The sequence below is a fragment of the Prinia subflava genome, chromosome 16 (assembly GCF_021018805.1).
Source record: "Prinia subflava isolate CZ2003 ecotype Zambia chromosome 16, Cam_Psub_1.2, whole genome shotgun sequence".
Lineage (NCBI taxonomy): Eukaryota > Metazoa > Chordata > Aves > Passeriformes > Cisticolidae > Prinia > Prinia subflava.
The window spans coordinates 14,978,097-14,993,025 of record NC_086262.1 but is presented as its reverse complement, the minus strand read 5'-3'; the positions used below and the strand labels follow the sequence as shown (position 1 = coordinate 14,993,025).

The 14,929-nt window shown below is 64.5% G+C and overlaps 3 protein-coding genes across 4 annotated transcripts; 2 read left to right on the top strand and 1 right to left on the bottom strand.

The window, feature by feature from the left end:
• Nucleotides 1-146: 146 nt before the first annotated feature.
• On the bottom strand, nt 147-7,869 carry FAM193B (family with sequence similarity 193 member B). The gene is given in 11 exon segments (XM_063413183.1): nt 147-504; nt 615-690; nt 799-1,807; nt 2,304-2,540; nt 2,935-3,130; nt 4,077-4,491; nt 4,752-4,961; nt 5,144-5,366; nt 6,023-6,262; nt 7,530-7,823; nt 7,825-7,869. Coding segments are annotated over 11 exon segments (3,027 nt in total). The 5' UTR covers nt 7,855-7,869; the 3' UTR covers nt 147-407.
• A 608-nt stretch (nt 7,870-8,477) lies between these two features.
• LOC134558958 (lateral signaling target protein 2 homolog) lies at nt 8,478-13,002 on the top strand. Of its 2 annotated transcripts, none has more exons than XM_063413332.1 (12): nt 8,478-9,336; nt 9,809-9,949; nt 10,026-10,163; nt 10,257-10,459; nt 10,541-10,630; nt 10,712-10,801; nt 10,920-11,021; nt 11,104-11,585; nt 11,661-11,774; nt 11,931-12,029; nt 12,172-12,287; nt 12,368-13,002. In XM_063413332.1, exons 1-12 carry the CDS (start codon nt 9,295-9,297, stop codon nt 12,497-12,499), a joined length of 1,749 nt encoding a protein of 582 aa, XP_063269402.1. In that variant the 5' UTR covers nt 8,478-9,294; the 3' UTR covers nt 12,500-13,002. The 2 variants fall into 2 exon arrangements, with proteins under 2 accessions (XP_063269402.1, XP_063269403.1); XM_063413333.1 differs by having other exon boundaries at nt 8,480-9,336; nt 12,175-12,287.
• A 288-nt stretch (nt 13,003-13,290) lies between these two features.
• MXD3 (MAX dimerization protein 3) lies at nt 13,291-14,794 on the top strand. Its single transcript, XM_063413412.1, has 5 exons — nt 13,291-13,595; nt 13,677-13,706; nt 13,805-13,919; nt 14,018-14,183; nt 14,265-14,794. The coding sequence occupies exons 1-5, from the start codon at nt 13,441-13,443 to the stop codon at nt 14,372-14,374; spliced, it is 576 nt and encodes a 191-aa protein (XP_063269482.1). The 5' UTR covers nt 13,291-13,440; the 3' UTR covers nt 14,375-14,794.
• Nucleotides 14,795-14,929: the final 135 nt, after the last annotated feature.

Below are 14,929 nucleotides of genomic sequence, written 5' to 3'. Positions count from 1 at the left end.
GCGGCAGCTGCGGCTCGGCACGACGGGTCCCCGCGGCGGCCGAACTTGCGCAGAATGCGTTCTACATTTTCCCCCCCCCCGTTCCCCCGCCCTCCAACCTCCTCGGCGCGGCAGAAAGCAGCAGACACCGGGGTTTAAATAAAATAAAAAATTAAAAAGTTCTTTATTGGGTCCAGCACGGTCCTTCCCCGCGGCACGGGGAGTCGCGTGCCGGCGGAGAGCAGGATGGGACGGCCGGGGTCACCCCGCGGGGAGGGGCAGGAAGATGGAGGGAGCCCCGGGGGTCCCCGCGGGGCAGGAGAGCACCGGAGCCCCCCGCAAAGGAGGGGACACCACCAAGGTGAGGCGGGGGGCACAGTGAGGAGAGGCGAGCGGCCGTGGGTGGGTGGGGATGGCCCCTCCGCACCTCACTGGGCTGCGCTGGAAGTGGTTTTCTTCAGGGTGAAGTTGGTCCAGTTCACGGCCACCTTCTGCCGCGTCTGCTTGGCCGAGTCCAGGCAGAACCTGACAGGGAGAGGACAGCCCCGGTCAGCCCCCAGCCCATCGGGACCCCCAGCCCCTTCATGCCTCCAGCCCCGCTGGCAGAGCTCAGCCTGGCACGGTTCCGCCCTCACCTTTTGAAATACTCCACTTCTCTGTCAGTCTCATCCATCTCTGCCCCGTCCAGGTCCTTGGGCAGGAACACATCATCTGGGAAAGCAGAGCACAGGGTCAGAGCTGCAGGGCAGGGAGAGGCTGCCAGCTGGGCAAGGGGCCACCTGGAGGACGGTGGTGCAGAGCGATGCTCCCAGCACTCACCGATCGAGGTATTGGATTTCTCCACCTTGTTTCTGCTCTTCCTGCTCTTGCCCTTGGGCTGGGGGGAGCCCCCCAGGGCAAGATGGGTGGCCAGGGCAGGTGGCTGCTGCGGGGCCAGATCTGGCAGCTCTGCTTTGCCCTCTCCTCTCCGGCCTTTCCACTCGCTGGCTCTCTCCTTCTCCACCCTGGCAGCGCTGCTGCAGCCCCAAGGCTGCCCCTTGCCGCTCTCCCCGGGCTCGGCACAGCCGCTCGCCCGCAGTGGCTCCGGGGCACTGGCCTTGGAAGGGTGCTTGGTTCCCAGCACCTGCCCCTTCACACCAGGGCTCTCCAGCCGGGCCTGGCCGCCGGGCACGGGCGTGCTGCCCTCCCCTTTCTTTGCCTGCCCGTTCTGCCGCTTGTTCTTCCGCTGCCGGCTCCCCGCGGGCAGCGACTCCGGCAGCTCCGGCCCCTTGGACTGCGGGCCCTCCTTGGGCTCCGGGCTCAGCCCGTTGCCATCTGCAGCAGCGTCCGCAGCCTTGGACTGCACCCAGATCATGCGGGACAGGTTGGGCACGGCGCTGAGGCGTTTCACCACGCCGTTCTCGGCCGGCGGGGCCGGCGGGGGCTCCCCGGGCCCCTCGCCCCACCGCGGGCCCAGCTCACCCCGCAGCAGCGCGTGGCTCTTGGCGGGGCCCAGGCTGAGCGGGGCCAGCGCCAGGTCTATGTCCTGCAGGTCAGAAGACCCGTTGAGGTTGGAGAGCAGGTTCTTCTGCTCCAGGACAGCTGCCTTCTTGGGGAAGTCATTGACATCCAGGTTGAGGTCGTAGACGCTGAAACTGGCCCGGATGGAGTCCTTGATTGTGTTCTTGATCTCCTGCAGCCGGCTGCTGAGGAAGCTGTTCACCCTCTCCAGCTCCAGCTCTGGCCACTCCAGCAGCTTCTCCTCGGCTGGCTCCCTGGCCTGGCTGGCTGCAGGGGCACGCTCTGCCCGCTTCTGGGCCTCCGCCTCCAGCTGGGCTTTCTCCTTCTCCTGCAACACAGGTGCCATGAGAATCATTTGGGCTGGGCCACAGAACCACGGGTGCAGGACATGGAGCTTTGCTCCAGCTCTGCCCGGCAGCAAATCCAAGGGCAGCTGTTTAGCACAGCCATGCCACATCTTCCACAGCCCCTAAAAAACTGTCACATGTCTGCCATGGGCACTGCAACAGCTGGACTCTGCACACCTGACACTGCTCTGGGCACCAGGCACCAGAAAGAGCCATCATGGTACCACCAGAGATGCATGGTGTCAGAATGTGGCATGGAGCAGACTGGACAAGGCAGCCCAAAGCACCCAGGAAGGCTGGGCCACCCTCTCCAGGACCACAGGCAGGGGGAATTCTACATGGGGCCAGGCACTGCTGCCACCTTGGGCAAGAGTGACACAGAATTCAAGAACCCAAATGGATGCAAGGAAAAGCCCTGACAGCAGCACGATCCTGCCTGGCCCTCCTCCTGCAGCCCCAGCCCCTGCCCAGCCTCACCTTCTTCTTCTGCTTGTGCCGTGCCCGCTTGGCTGCCTTGGCACTGTTCAAGGGCTTGGGCTCCGTGCTGTTGATGTAATCCAGCAGCTCATCCACATTGCGGTGGTCCACAGCAGGCTCCCCTGAGCTGCTGCTGTGCCCAAGTTTCTGTGGCAGCTCCTCTTTTCTCTTGGTGAGGCGAGAACGCAACTTCTCTCGGATCTCGGCGTAGTTGCGGCTCGTGGGAGCGGCCGGGGGCTGTGGAAGGCGAGTGCTGTCAGCCAGGCACCAGCCAGCATGAGGGGCAGGCAGCCCTGGCTCCCCCAACAGCCCCCCATGACCTTCCAGCCGCTCCCTTCCCTGCGGTCTCAGCAAGACAAGTCAGCACAGCCCTACTGAGCTCTTCCACCGTGAAGCCACAGGGCTTGGCTGGCTGCTCCGAGCCCCGGGGCTGGGCAGGCAGCTGCGAGTCAGGAGCAAGGGACCAGCAGGCTGATGAAGCAGGGTAGAAAGGAAGTGGGGGATGTATGAGCCTGCAGGAAACAGCCATGGCCAGGCCTGCCCATCTCTGCACCCTGGGCACAGGGACCAAGTGATGCCTCCCCGAGCAGAGCAAGGACCAGGGGTGGCTGCAGAGCAGCCCCTCACTCACCGCGTTGTGGCCGAAGAACTCACAGTAGCAGCAGTCACAGAACTTCCCGTCTTTCTGGTTGGTGGAGGAGGAGGTGCAGGAGCTGCGCTCTGAGCTGCTGTCCTCATCCTCCCCCAGTCCCTCGTCTGCCTCGCAGGGCTGCGGCGGGTGGCAGCTGGTACCGTTCGGGAATTTGTGCCCTTTGCAAGAGGGGTCCCTGAGGAGAAGGAGAGAAGGGTGAGAGGTGAGCAGGTGCCAGGGGATCTCAAAAATTGCCCCATGCTATGCAGGTAAGAACAGCCCTCCTGGGGAAGCTTGTGCCCAAGCAGAAGGATTTGCAGGACAAACCTCCTCCCCTGCATTCTCCTCTTGTGGGGAAGATGCCCGAGGAGCCCATGGCAGCAGCAATCTGCCGCTCCCAGCCCTCAGGGCCTCTGGCTAGCAGGAGGCTGGTGCAGCAGAGCCCCAGCGAGCCAGGCCCTGGGCTGGAAACAGGGCAGGGTGCAGTATTCACTGGGGGTGGCAGGCAGCACAGGTGAGGAACACTGGGACTGTGCAGCTGCCTGACAACCCCATGTGAGGCAGGCCCAGCTCACAAGGGCACAGGCTACCCAGCTCAGAGACACGGAGGCCAGGGCACAGCCCACAGCATCATTCCTCAAGATCCAGCTCAGGACCCGACTGGCTCTCTACAGAGAGAGCTAATTAGCAGAGAGAAACCAATGTGCTTTCTTCCAGGGCATGGGCAGCCCAGAGAGGACCAGAGGAAGAGGTGAGCAGAACAAGTCCACAGGCTTCATCTTCTCAAGGACGTTTGCTAAGTGCCACAGCTGCCTGCCAGGTCTCACTGACATAGGTTCTGTTGGCCAACACCAGGGCGATCAGGGCGTTCCTTTGGGTCTCTTAGCTAGAGGAGAAGCACAGCCTCTTCTGCACCACAGAACCAAAGGACAACCGCAGGAGGAACACACGTTGGGAGAGAAAGAGCTTGACCTTCAGTGTGCAGCAGTGGAACTGGCCCACAAAGACAGCACCTTCCTGCACCACCATGCCAGGGCAGTCAGTCCCTCCACAGAGAAAAATACATCCATAGGCAGGGATGAGACAAAAGGCACACGGCCCCGCAAGGAGAGGCTGGAAGCAGGCAGGGCTCCTCTACTCACCTGTTGGTGCTGGGCAGCTGGTGGGAGGCAGGAGGGGGGATGAGTGAAGTGCTGCAGTGCCCGTTGCAGGGATGAGCACAGCCCGACAGCGGCGGCGGCATCTTCAGCAGCGGCACGTTGGCGGGGGGCAGGTGAGGGCTCTTGCACGGCGCTGGGCCGTGTGAGGTGGCGCCGGCCGGAGGGGACTCGGACACCGGCTTGGGGGCCGCGGCCTGCGCGCTGGGAGCAGGGAAGAGCGCGGCCTGCGAGGAGGGGCCCAGCGGGATGTGCGGGGGGGAGCTGAAGGGCCCCGCGTGGGGAGGTGTCTGCTTGGAGGGGATCAGCGCCGGCGGCTGGGAGGGGAGGCCGGTGGGGCTGTTGGGAGGAGCAGTGAGGTCGGAGTGCTGATGATGCTCTGAGGAGTGGAAGGCCTCACCTGCAGAGAGGCAGAAGAGGCAGTCAGACGCTGGCTGTGCTGCACGGACCAAGGCCATGCTCAGAGCCACCCACCACCTTTGTACAAGTGTTTCTCCACCCAGACATCAGAGTGCTTGGGATAGAAGCCATCCCTGCTCACACAGGGCCTTGGGGTCAGTGTGCTTCCCCTACAGGATCCAACCCTGCCCCATGAGCAGGGGAAAGGCTCTGGAGCAGCAGGCTGGGAGGCTGTGGCCGGTGCTGCCCCTGGGCGTGTACCTGGCGGGGTGGCCCTCCGGCACAAGCTTTTGAACTGCTTCGGCAGAGTCTTGCAGAAGTCGAGTGAGGTAGGCAGAGGCGAGCCCGGTGTGGCATTGCTGGAGGTGGCAGAGGCCGTGTGGCTGTAGGGACAGGCCTTCAGCCCTGGTGCCATGGCCGACACCTGGCTGGCGCACTCCGGAGACAGAGCGAGGCCGGGGTGCTTGTCGCCTGCAAGGAAAGCGGAGCTGGGGCTGAATCCCAGCACCATCTGCCTTTTTCAAAGGCGCCCAATATGCTGCTGGTACTGAGATTCAGATGCCCAGCCTGCCCACCCTAGCCTGCAAAGAAACCACCTAAGCTAAGAACCAGACAGAAAGCTCTGCTCAATCCCATCGCCGGCTTCAACTCACCTAGTGCAGCTGAGGGGGTCCCAAGGGGGCTGCCCTGCACGGCCCCGTTGGTGTGCTGCGAGTTCCAGAGGCCTGAGAGCTTGTGAGCAGACAAAAACGAGCTGGGGTCCCAGTCCCCTGAGCTCCCGTGGCACGAGGAGGAAGAAGACGAGGAGGAGGAGGAAGAGGAGTGTGAGCCACCCCCACAAGACTGCGACTTGCAGGATGTGTGGGATAACGAGACCTATGAAAGGAAACAGAGAATGAAGTGGCAGAGGGGACACCCTTGGTCCCAGGGTGTCAGCACCAATACTCCCTCCACTGCAGCATGGCCTCAACTCATGGGAACCACTTCTGTCACTGCCTTGGGAGTAACAAACACCCCCTCCATCCTACACCAACACAGGTTCACAGAGGCTGGGCCACACCAAGGGCCACATGCCTGTGCTGGTCCCACTCACTCCAGGGCAGAGTTAAGTAAAGCCAGGCAGGAGGCAGCTCCTCTACCCAAGCCCCACGCCCAGGCAGGCACTTGCCCTGGCAGCGACTGCCTCTCTCTGCGTCATGAAGGGAGCAGCCCTGGGGCCGGGGGACGCGGCACAACGCACAGCAGAGCGGGGCTGGCAGCAAAGCAGTGGCACTGTCAGCCTTGCCAGCCCAGCAGCTCCAAGCCATGGCAGGCTGCTGGATGAGCCTCCACAACACCACACACTGCCCCAACAGGGCCTGTCCCTGCTGAGCCAGAGGCAGCCCTGGGCAGGGAAGTGAAGGCTGGGATGTCTGGGCCGCTCAGCTCAGAGTGAGGATGGGACCCACACAGCCAGTCAATGCCACAGGGTCAGTGCCATATTCCTACAGCTACAGCCCCAGCTTCCAAACCCCAGCTCAGCCACCGCGTACCGCCAGGGCCTGCTCCTGCACCGCCCGTCGCTCTTCCTCCTCCACGCTCTTCCGGCAGCTCTGGCAGATCCACAGTGGCATTTCTCCCAGGAGGTTCTGCACGAGCGTTGGCACAAAGTCTGGTGGCAGCCTCTCGCCCGGGGAAACCAGCCCATTGTGGGATGGCCCTCCCCAGTCCTTGCGTTCCCGGTGACAGAGCAGGCAACACGTCTGCACGGACTGGTTGGCAGTGGGCAGCACCTGAGGAAGGACACACACACACTGTGAGTCACCCAGGTGTGATCCGGCACAGATGTGGGGCAAATGAGGCAGTGAAGGAGACCTCAGGACGCTGACACCAAACCAAGGAAACTTTTGTAGGCTACATGTGGCATTGGACCTTCTCCCACTGGAACAGAGCAGCCTCAGGCTGATCAGCTGCTGCCGACCTGCCATGTGCCAGCTTGGGAGTGTCTGGACTTCTGGGAAAATCACTACATGCCAAAGAGCCAGCCTTGCCACCAGGCAAGGCTGGGAAGCCATCAGCAACTCCCACCATCACCTCTGGTACAGTGAGACTGAGGGTACTTGCATGGCAAAGCAAGACTCACAGAAATCCCACTCAGGGATATGAAGGGTGGGTCTGACAGCCTCAGCTCTCCCTCCTCGCCCATCGAAGATGCTCCCACCGTGTCACCCAAGAGCCCCAAACCCTCTCTCCCGCCTCTTTGTTCTGCACAGCCAGCGGTGCCGATGCGCCAGGGTGGGGTACAGCCCCCGGTGCTGCTTCATGCTCTCCCCGCACAGGCACAGCCAGGTTGAGGCTTCCCTGCAGGAGCTGGGCTGCATCCCTGGGGCTCGCTGGAGCCCTGACAGCCGTGACGAGCCCGGCGTGGCGCGGGTGAGGGGGCCCCCATTGTCTGCCGGCACAGCGGGGCCCTGCCACAATGAGCCGTGCATTGAACTGCTGCTGCCAAACAGATGGCGTCTGCAGGCTCAAGGTGAAGCAAAGGTCAGAGGCCAAGGAGAGCAGAGTGGGAGCACAGCCCCCCTGCCCACCCATGGCGAGGGGGGAGCAACCAGGCCACCCCGTGTCCCCGCTGACACAGCCACCGCGGCGGGTGACACCGCGGCGGGTGACACCGCGGCTGCTGACACCGCGGCTGTCCCCAATCCACCCAGCACATCCACACCCGGCGCCCACCGCCGCCTCCCTGCCCACAGTCCGGAGCAGGTGGCAGCAGCCAGGTGTGTCCAGCAGGGAGAAGCGCGCTGAATGAGGATGCTGGAGCCACCTGCCATCGCTCAGCGCAGGGCTGTGGCGGGGCTGTGGCAGGGCTGGGCCCTCCCGCGGGGCGCTGTGGGAACGCTCCGAGCCCCATCCGCAGGGATGCTCCGAGTCGGGGGTCGGGGCGGGGATGGGGCAGGGCCCGGGGGGGGTGGGATGCCAGGGGCAGGGCCCCATCCCCGCCCAGGCTGAGCCCCCCTCGGAGCCCGCCCCGTGCCCGCCGCAGCGCTACCCCGGTACCTGCGCGCTGCCTCTGCCCGACTCCCCGCCGCTGCCCGCCGCCTCCGCCACCTCAGGCGGGGCGGGCGGTTCCGGTGGTGGTGGCGGCGGGGGAGGCCCGACGTCGGCACCGGCCACCCTGTCACGGCGAGGCCCGGAGCCACCTGCCGCCGCTGCCGCCGCCGTTGCCGCCGTTGCCGCCTTGTTCCGCCGGCGAGTCATGGCGAGCCCGCCGCAGCCAGGACAACAGCCAATATGGCGGAGCGGCCCGTCCGGCCCCTGCCCGCGGGAAGGAGGGAGGGAGGGAGGGGGGAAGCGCTCGGGGAGGTGAAGCCGCCGCCGCCATCTTGCGAGAGGGCAGCGCTGCGCCCCCTGGCGGACAGGGGGAGTGGCGGCAGCGCCGCGAGTTCGAATCCTGCCCCGCTGGAAGTGGAAGGTGTGACAATCATTAAGGTCACTTCCAAACTATTCTGTGATTCCTGGCCCTGCACAGGACAACCCCAAGAATCTCACCCTGTGCCCGATAGCATTGTCCAAATGCTCCTGGAGCTCTGACAGGCATCTCCACTTCCCTAAGGAGCTTGTTCAGTGCCCGACCACCCTCTGGGCAAAGACCCTTTTCCTAATATCCAACCTAAACTTCCCCTGACACAGCTCCAGCCATTCCCTCGGGTCCTGTTACTAACACAGAGAGCAGAGACTGGAGCTGCCCTCAGCTGCCCCTCCTGAGGAAGCTGCAGCCCATAATGAGGTCTCTCCTCAGTCTCCTCTTCTCCGGACTGAACAGACCAAGGGATTTCAGCAGTTTTTCATGTAACTTCCCCTCTAGACACTTTACAGCCTCCTTTGGACACTCTCTAATAGCTTTATGTCCTTTTATTGTGGTGCTCAGATCTGCAGGGACCTATGGGACAAGCAGGGCTCCAGTCTCACTGTGTGCACAGGATCCCATCCATGGGAACCTGGACATGGCTGATAACAGAGCCGGGGGCTGTGGGATACACTGGAAACCCAAACACCCAGGCCAGTTCCACACCTGCACCCGTCTGGCTCAGCCTGGGCACTGCCATGACTCAGGGACTTTCTGAAGCCGAGGACATACCGCCGCCGTGTTTGTTCAACAATCCTCCACGGATTTTTTACGAATGAATCCACCCCATTAGGCTTTCAGCCACCTGAATTATCGGCACCCACATCCTGTGGCCAGCAGTGCCAGGTCTGGAGCAAACACGTCCTTTGGCACAGCCGGGGCTGTTTGCTGCGCCCAACATCCTGAATATGTCCTCGGGACCTCTTCTTGGCTGCTTGATTCCTCTTTGTCCCACCGAGGGGCCACTTTTCCCCCCTTCCCACTGCATTACCCCGCTCCGAACTCCATGCCCTGCATAGTAAAGATGCCTGCGGGTGTTTCTCCTGATGTTTCCTACCACTCCAGGAATGTTCGGGAGACTGTGGGAAGCGCTGGGGTCCCTGTTCCCGGAAGGCTGGACTGCGGGGAGGGAGGAACCGGGAGAGGCTAGCCGGGGATGCAGTCAGGAATTTGAGACAGGAACCTAGACAGGGAAGGAAAGCCGGCGGTGAAACCCATCCCGCCTCACGGCAGACGCACCCTCTCCCTTCCCATCGCAAAGAACCGGTCCGTCGAGGAGCGGACGGGTCGTCCCGGTGCTGGGACTGGGCGGACAGCGCTCCGGTCCGCCCCCCGGGCGGTGCCCGGTGCCGGCCCGCCCCGTCGGCGAGCGGCGGGCGCGGGGAGCCGGGCGGCGGCAGAGCTGCGGGACGCGCCATGCTGCCCGCTGCCCTCCGCCGATGGCTCCGCCGACCCAAGGTGAGACCGGGGAGGTCGCACCGGGACCGCCCTCCCTGCGCCCGGGACCGGCGGAGCCCCCGGGCGGCCCCCGTCGGGGCCATCCAGGGCCTCCGGCGATCCCGGGCGAAGGGGGGACGGCGGGGCTCCCTCGTGGTGGAGCGGGAGGAGGAAGCGGGGGGATTCCAGAGGAGTTTTCCCGGTGTTTACAGCCCCGCACGGATCGGTGCCAAAGCTGCCGGGATGCGGCTGAGCTTGTTCATCCTGCTCTGCCCCCAGGGAAACTGAGGCACGGGTGGGTGGGGAGGGTGGCGCTCTCCAGGAGGAGTCAGAGCTGCCGTGGGAGGTCCCACGTACCTGCCCGAATAGGTGTTTGTGGATCCGTGGGGTACGATCCCTTCGCGACTGTGGGAACGGGAGATTGGGGATCCAGCTGAAGCGGCGCACGGAGATGCGGAGTGCCCCTGCCATCACCCCTCTGCTCCTCCCGCAGCGCTCCGACCCACGCCTGCTCTCGCAGTTCTTCTTTGCCGACGAGAGGGTGACGCGGGTGGTGGCCGAGATCAACGGGCTGGATGCCGAGCTGGACCCGCAGCAGTACCTGGTGCTCCTCAACCAGCTCCACCTGAGCCAGGTACGGGGGCAGCCCCGATGCCGCTGTGACTCGGTCCCCCCCGGGAAGCCGCGGGTGACACCCCTGCCTTTCCCAGGCTCACCTGCTGGCCGTCCTGGAGCGGATCATGGAGGAGTGCATCCCCACACAGCGGCACAGCCGGGACTACCTGGTCAAGTTCCCCGAGGAGCTCATGGTGGACAATTTGGGGAACCACATGCTGTTTGCTGCCGAGGTGAGCCCGGGGCAATGGACACCCCACCGTGAGCTGACCCTGGGGTTAGGCATTGCCTTGGGTGCTGGCTGCTGACAGTCCCTATCCCGGCAGTGTCTCCTGGCCGGGACCTTCCTGGAGATGGAGGAGTCAGATGGGGCACAGCTGCGGCCCCAGGCCAGGAATCTACTGTGCAGCCTGGAGCTGGTCCGGACTGTGCTGCGGGAGCAAAGCCTGAGCCAACCCAACTCCTACCCAGAGCCTGTCCGGACTGTGCTCATCCAATTTGACCAGCTCTTTGCAGAGTTTGAGCTGAGGTACGGGGCAGGGTTAGGGTGCTGGGGTGCAGTGGGCTGTGCCAGGACTTTTGGGGCCTCACAGTCTCGCTGTCTCTCCAGCTATGTGTCCTCGCTGGTGGCAGTGAAGTCTCCTGATGAGATCTACAGGCAGCAGGAGATCATCGTGCTCTTCTGTGAGACAGTGGAGAGGTGAGTGAGGGGCACTGTGTGTCAAGGATGGACAGCATCCCGCAGCTCAGATCCACTGTAAGGGTGTCTGTGTGTCCCCAGAGCCTTGCACCTGGGCTACCTGACCCAGGAGATGATTGATGGCTATGAACCACTGCTGATGTTCACCATCCCTCGCCTGGCCATTATCAGGTGGGTGCAGCCCCTGGAGAAGGGGGTGTGTTCCCTGCCCTGTACCAGCCCCTTCTCCCCATGGGGAGTTGGGGTCCCAGGCAACCCCTGACATGAGTTGTGCTCTGTCCCCTCACAGCGGTCTCCTCATCTATCCTGAGGGTCCCCTCAGCCTGGAGCGGAGCCCTGAGCAGATGTCCCGGGTCTTCAGCCCCTTCTACAACCTCCTGAAGAAGATCAGGTGTGCAGTGGGGGGCGATGGCTGGGGCTGTGGGGCAGCAGTGAGGCTGTGGCATGGGGCTGATGCTGACCGCTCACTGCAGGGACCTGTTGCGGGTGCTGTCAGCAGAGGAGCTCTGCCTGCTGGAGAGGAGCCTGTGCACAGCTGAACAGGAGGATCCCTGCAGTCCAGACACGTCCCCAGCTGGGGGGGCAGCTGTGCCCAGTGTGGACCCCCCTGCTCCCTTCAGTGTTCTGGATGTCCCTAATGCCACCCAACCACCCCCCACCTGCACAACACAACTGGAACCCCCCAGCGCAGTGGATGACCTGGGCACCAAACGGCAGCAGGGGTGTGCAGTGGGCAGGGAACAGGGCCAGGATGGCAAATCCCTGTCCACTGGGACAGGGATATCTCATACCATCCCTGGTGTAATGGTCACCTCCCCCCTGCGCAGCCCCCAGCCCCTTGGGAGCAGCCCAGGGATGGGGGTTGATGCCACCCCAGGTGCCCGCTGCTCGGAGCTGCGCTCCCGCTACAGCAGCACCAAAGACATGCTGCACACCCTCTTCGTCTGCATCTCAGGTGAGCGACCCCCAAGCCAAGCCCCCAGCACCCTGATCCCTTCCAGCACCCTGACCCCCCTCCCTCCTTGTGCAGGGGTGGCTGATCAGCTCCAGACCAACTTTGCCAGTGACATGCGAAGCATCTTGAAAACAGTCTTCAAGATCGTGTGCTCGCAGGCGGAGCCCTCGGAGGAGCAGAGTGACAGCAGTGAGTAATCCCCAAGGACGTGTGGGACTGCTCCTCTCTGCCCTGCCCATTGCCCATCCCTGGCGAGACAAGGCCACAGCCCTAGGCTTGGGAAAAACGTGGCCACAGTGCCTGCCCAGCTTCAGTTTGGCTGGACCACAACCCTTGCCCCCACAGAGGAGAAAGATAGTGACTCCTGTGTGACAGATGCTCCTCACGTGGCTGACTGCCCACTGTGCTCCAGCCCTGCAGAGGCTGCCAGGCTCCGGAGGGCAGGTAAGGGTCTGCCCAGGTGCCAGGCTCTGGGGCAGGGTGTGAGGCTGGGGCTTATCCTGCCCCATCCTGCCTTGAGGGGTCTGTCTGTGAGGGGAACCAGGCTGAGGGGCTTTTACCAATTTGTGTTTTGTGTTTTGCCCAGCAGGTGCTCGCCACCTGCCCGAGTGGGTGCCGGACAGCACGTGCAGCCAGTGCTCTGCCTGCCGCTCGCCCTTCACCCTGCTACGCCGCCGGCACCACTGCCGCAGCTGTGGGAAGGTAGGACAGGGTTGGGATGGGGCATGTGGGCTTCCCCAAGGGACTCGGCTCTACTCAGCCCTTCTCTGGCCTCCCTGCAGATCTTCTGTGCCCGCTGCTCACGGAACACCGCAGTGCTGCCCCACCATGGCCAGACAAAACCCGTACGTGTCTGCACCCACTGCTACAGCAGACACCTCCCGCCCACATCCCGCTGTGCCCGGAGCCACTGAGAGCCCCTCTGCCACATCTGCATCACAGGAGGCCACACAGCTGGGCCGCTCCGGGGCTGCCGAGCAGCACCTCGGCCCCGTGACTCTCCTCAGAGCTTGGTGGGCATGGCGGCAGGACCCCCCCACAATGGTGTTAGGCTTCCCCCCGACGCACTGGGGCAGGACCCCACACACGGTGGCATCCCATACGGAGTGATGATGGGTGCAGGACCGCCTCTCCTGGCCCACCGTGGCCTGCTGTGCTTTTGGTGAGCTGCCTGCTGCTGCCGTGCACCTGCCCCCCGGCTAGAAATGTGCTTCGTGGTGGTTTTTTTTCAGGTGAACTTTGGCTGCTGTTGGGCCCGGGGCAGAGTCTCCCCCCGGGGCCTGGCCTGAGATGGTGCAAACAGCCCTCACATGACAGCGGGTGCCCCGGGGCCGCCCGTGCCGTGCCCGGGAGCTGGGGCCCGGCGCTCCCCTTCCCTCCCTATCGCCTCCACCCGATGAATTTTAATAAAGCGATAAACCCGTCTGTCTGGGCCGTGTGGCGCTGGGCTGGTGGGCGCGGCCAGTCTGGGGACACCCATGGACTGAGGGGCTGGGGACAGCAGGGTGTGCGCGCTCCCGCCCGGCTCGCATGGGCGGACACGCGCGCCTCGCGCGTCACCGGGCGCGCACGTGGGCGGGCACGGGAGCGGGCGCACCTTCCTGGGGGCGTGGCCTGGGGGCGTGGCTTGGACCAGCATTGCTTAAACACCGACGGGGGCGTGGCCCGGCCCAGAGGGCGTGGCCTGACCCGGGGGGGCGTGGCCCGCGCCGTCCTCTCCCGCCGATTCAAATTTGAAGCACGCGCTTTCCCGCCTGAATTTGTTTGCCCGCCGAGGTGACGTCAGCGGCGCGGGGCGCCCCACAGCCAATGAGCGCGCGGCTGGCGGCGCCCCCCCCGCGTCCCCCCGCCCGCCATGGAGCCCGCGGGCAGCCGCATCCAGGTGCTGCTGCAGGCGGCCGCGTTCCTGGAGCACCGCGAACACCGCGCCCCGCCCGGCCCCGCCGAGGCCGAGCACGGCTACGCCGCCCTCTGCCCTGCGCCTCCGCGCCGGGCCGTGGGCAGCGTCAGGTGAGCGGTGGGCGAGCGGATGGGTGGGCGGACGGCGGCGGTCGGTGGTGGCGGTGCTGATCGCCGGGGTCTCTTCCGCAGGTCGGTGCACAACGCGCTGGAGAAGCACAGGTACGGGGGCGTAAGGGGAGATCGGGGGGAAAGGGGGTGGTAGAGCCCGTGCAGCTCCCTGGCTGACCCCCGTGTCGTTCCCCCCCGCCCGGCCGCAGGAGAGCCCAGCTCCGGTGCTGCCTGGAGCGGCTGAAGCAGCAGGTACCGGTGGGCACGGGGCCCTCCCGTTCCACCACGCTGAGCCTCCTCCACCGTGCCCGGCTTCACATCCAGGTGAGGGAGGTGGTGGTCCTGGCATCGCTCGGGAGGTCCTGTGTGGCACCAGGGCCGCCCAGCTCAGCCCTCGCTCATGGCTCACCGGGTCCCCACAGAGGCTGGAGGAGCAGGAACTGAGGGCACGAAGGGCCAAGGACCGGCTGCGGGACCGGCAGCGGAGCCTGCAGCAGCGGCTGGAATTGCTGCTCTTGCCCACTGACGGGGAACGGGCACGGGCCGACAGCCTGGACTCGTCCCAGCTCTCAGAGCCCTCCGAGGAAGGTAAGAATGGGGAAAGAAAGAACGCGAATGGGCAGGGAGGGAAAGCAGCCAAGGGCTGACTTGGCCTTCCCTCATGCCCAGAGGATGCCGAGGTAGAGGTGGATGGTGTGGTGTTCAGCGGGGACCTGCTGCCCAGCTTTGGCACCGGGAGGGACCACAGCTACTCCAGCCCCCACAGCCCCGCATCCTGACGGTGTCCGCTGCCTTCCCTGCGCTGCCTCCCTGCCTCCCTCCTGCTGGAAACCCGGCCTGGGCCAGCCTCAGCACTGCTGCCAGGGTAAGGGGCCACAGGTGGGAGCAAGAGTCTGGCCTTACCCTCCACAGCCGGGTGGCACTGGCTGTGGCACGGGGTGCACGGGGCTGGCACTGCACTGTGGCTGTGCACCACAAGGCACTGAAGAGGTGCTGGAAGAAGGCCCAGCTGTCACTGAGGACACCCTCCTGCCTTGCCCTGTGCACCCCCGGGCAGCCTGGAGGGCTGTCTGGTGTGGGGCGGTGCTGCCCACTGCAGACATGACTATGGGAAGGCTCTCCTGCCCCTGGAGCGCCAGGAAGGGGAAACAAGTGCATTAAGCAACCTGTCTTCATGCTCCCAGCAGCCACCCCGCTCTCTTGTACAGATACAACACTTTATAGTAAAGGCACTTGGTAAAACCCTGGCCTGTGTCTTCCCTACAGAGGGCTGGACCCCCAGAGTGGAGAGCAGTATGGGCTCTGCTCTAGCCAGGCCAGCCTCAGGCAAATCA

Bases quoted from the DNA above. Each gene is read 5' to 3' on its own strand.
- LOC134558958 (XM_063413332.1), top strand. From the start codon at position 9,295: ATGCTGCCCGCTGCCCTCCGCCGATGGCTCCGCCGACCCAAG. The intron at 10,802-10,919 runs GTGGGTGCAGCC...GTCCCCTCACAG, and splicing joins CCTCGCCTGGCCATTATCAG to CGGTCTCCTCATCTATCCTG. The intron at 11,586-11,660 runs GTGAGCGACCCC...CTCCTTGTGCAG, and splicing joins CCTCTTCGTCTGCATCTCAG to GGGTGGCTGATCAGCTCCAG.
- MXD3 (XM_063413412.1), top strand. From the start codon at position 13,441: ATGGAGCCCGCGGGCAGCCGCATCCAGGTGCTGCTGCAGGCGGCCGCG. The intron at 13,920-14,017 runs GTGAGGGAGGTG...GGGTCCCCACAG, and splicing joins GTGCCCGGCTTCACATCCAG to AGGCTGGAGGAGCAGGAACT. The intron at 14,184-14,264 runs GTAAGAATGGGG...CCTCATGCCCAG, and splicing joins CTCAGAGCCCTCCGAGGAAG to AGGATGCCGAGGTAGAGGTG.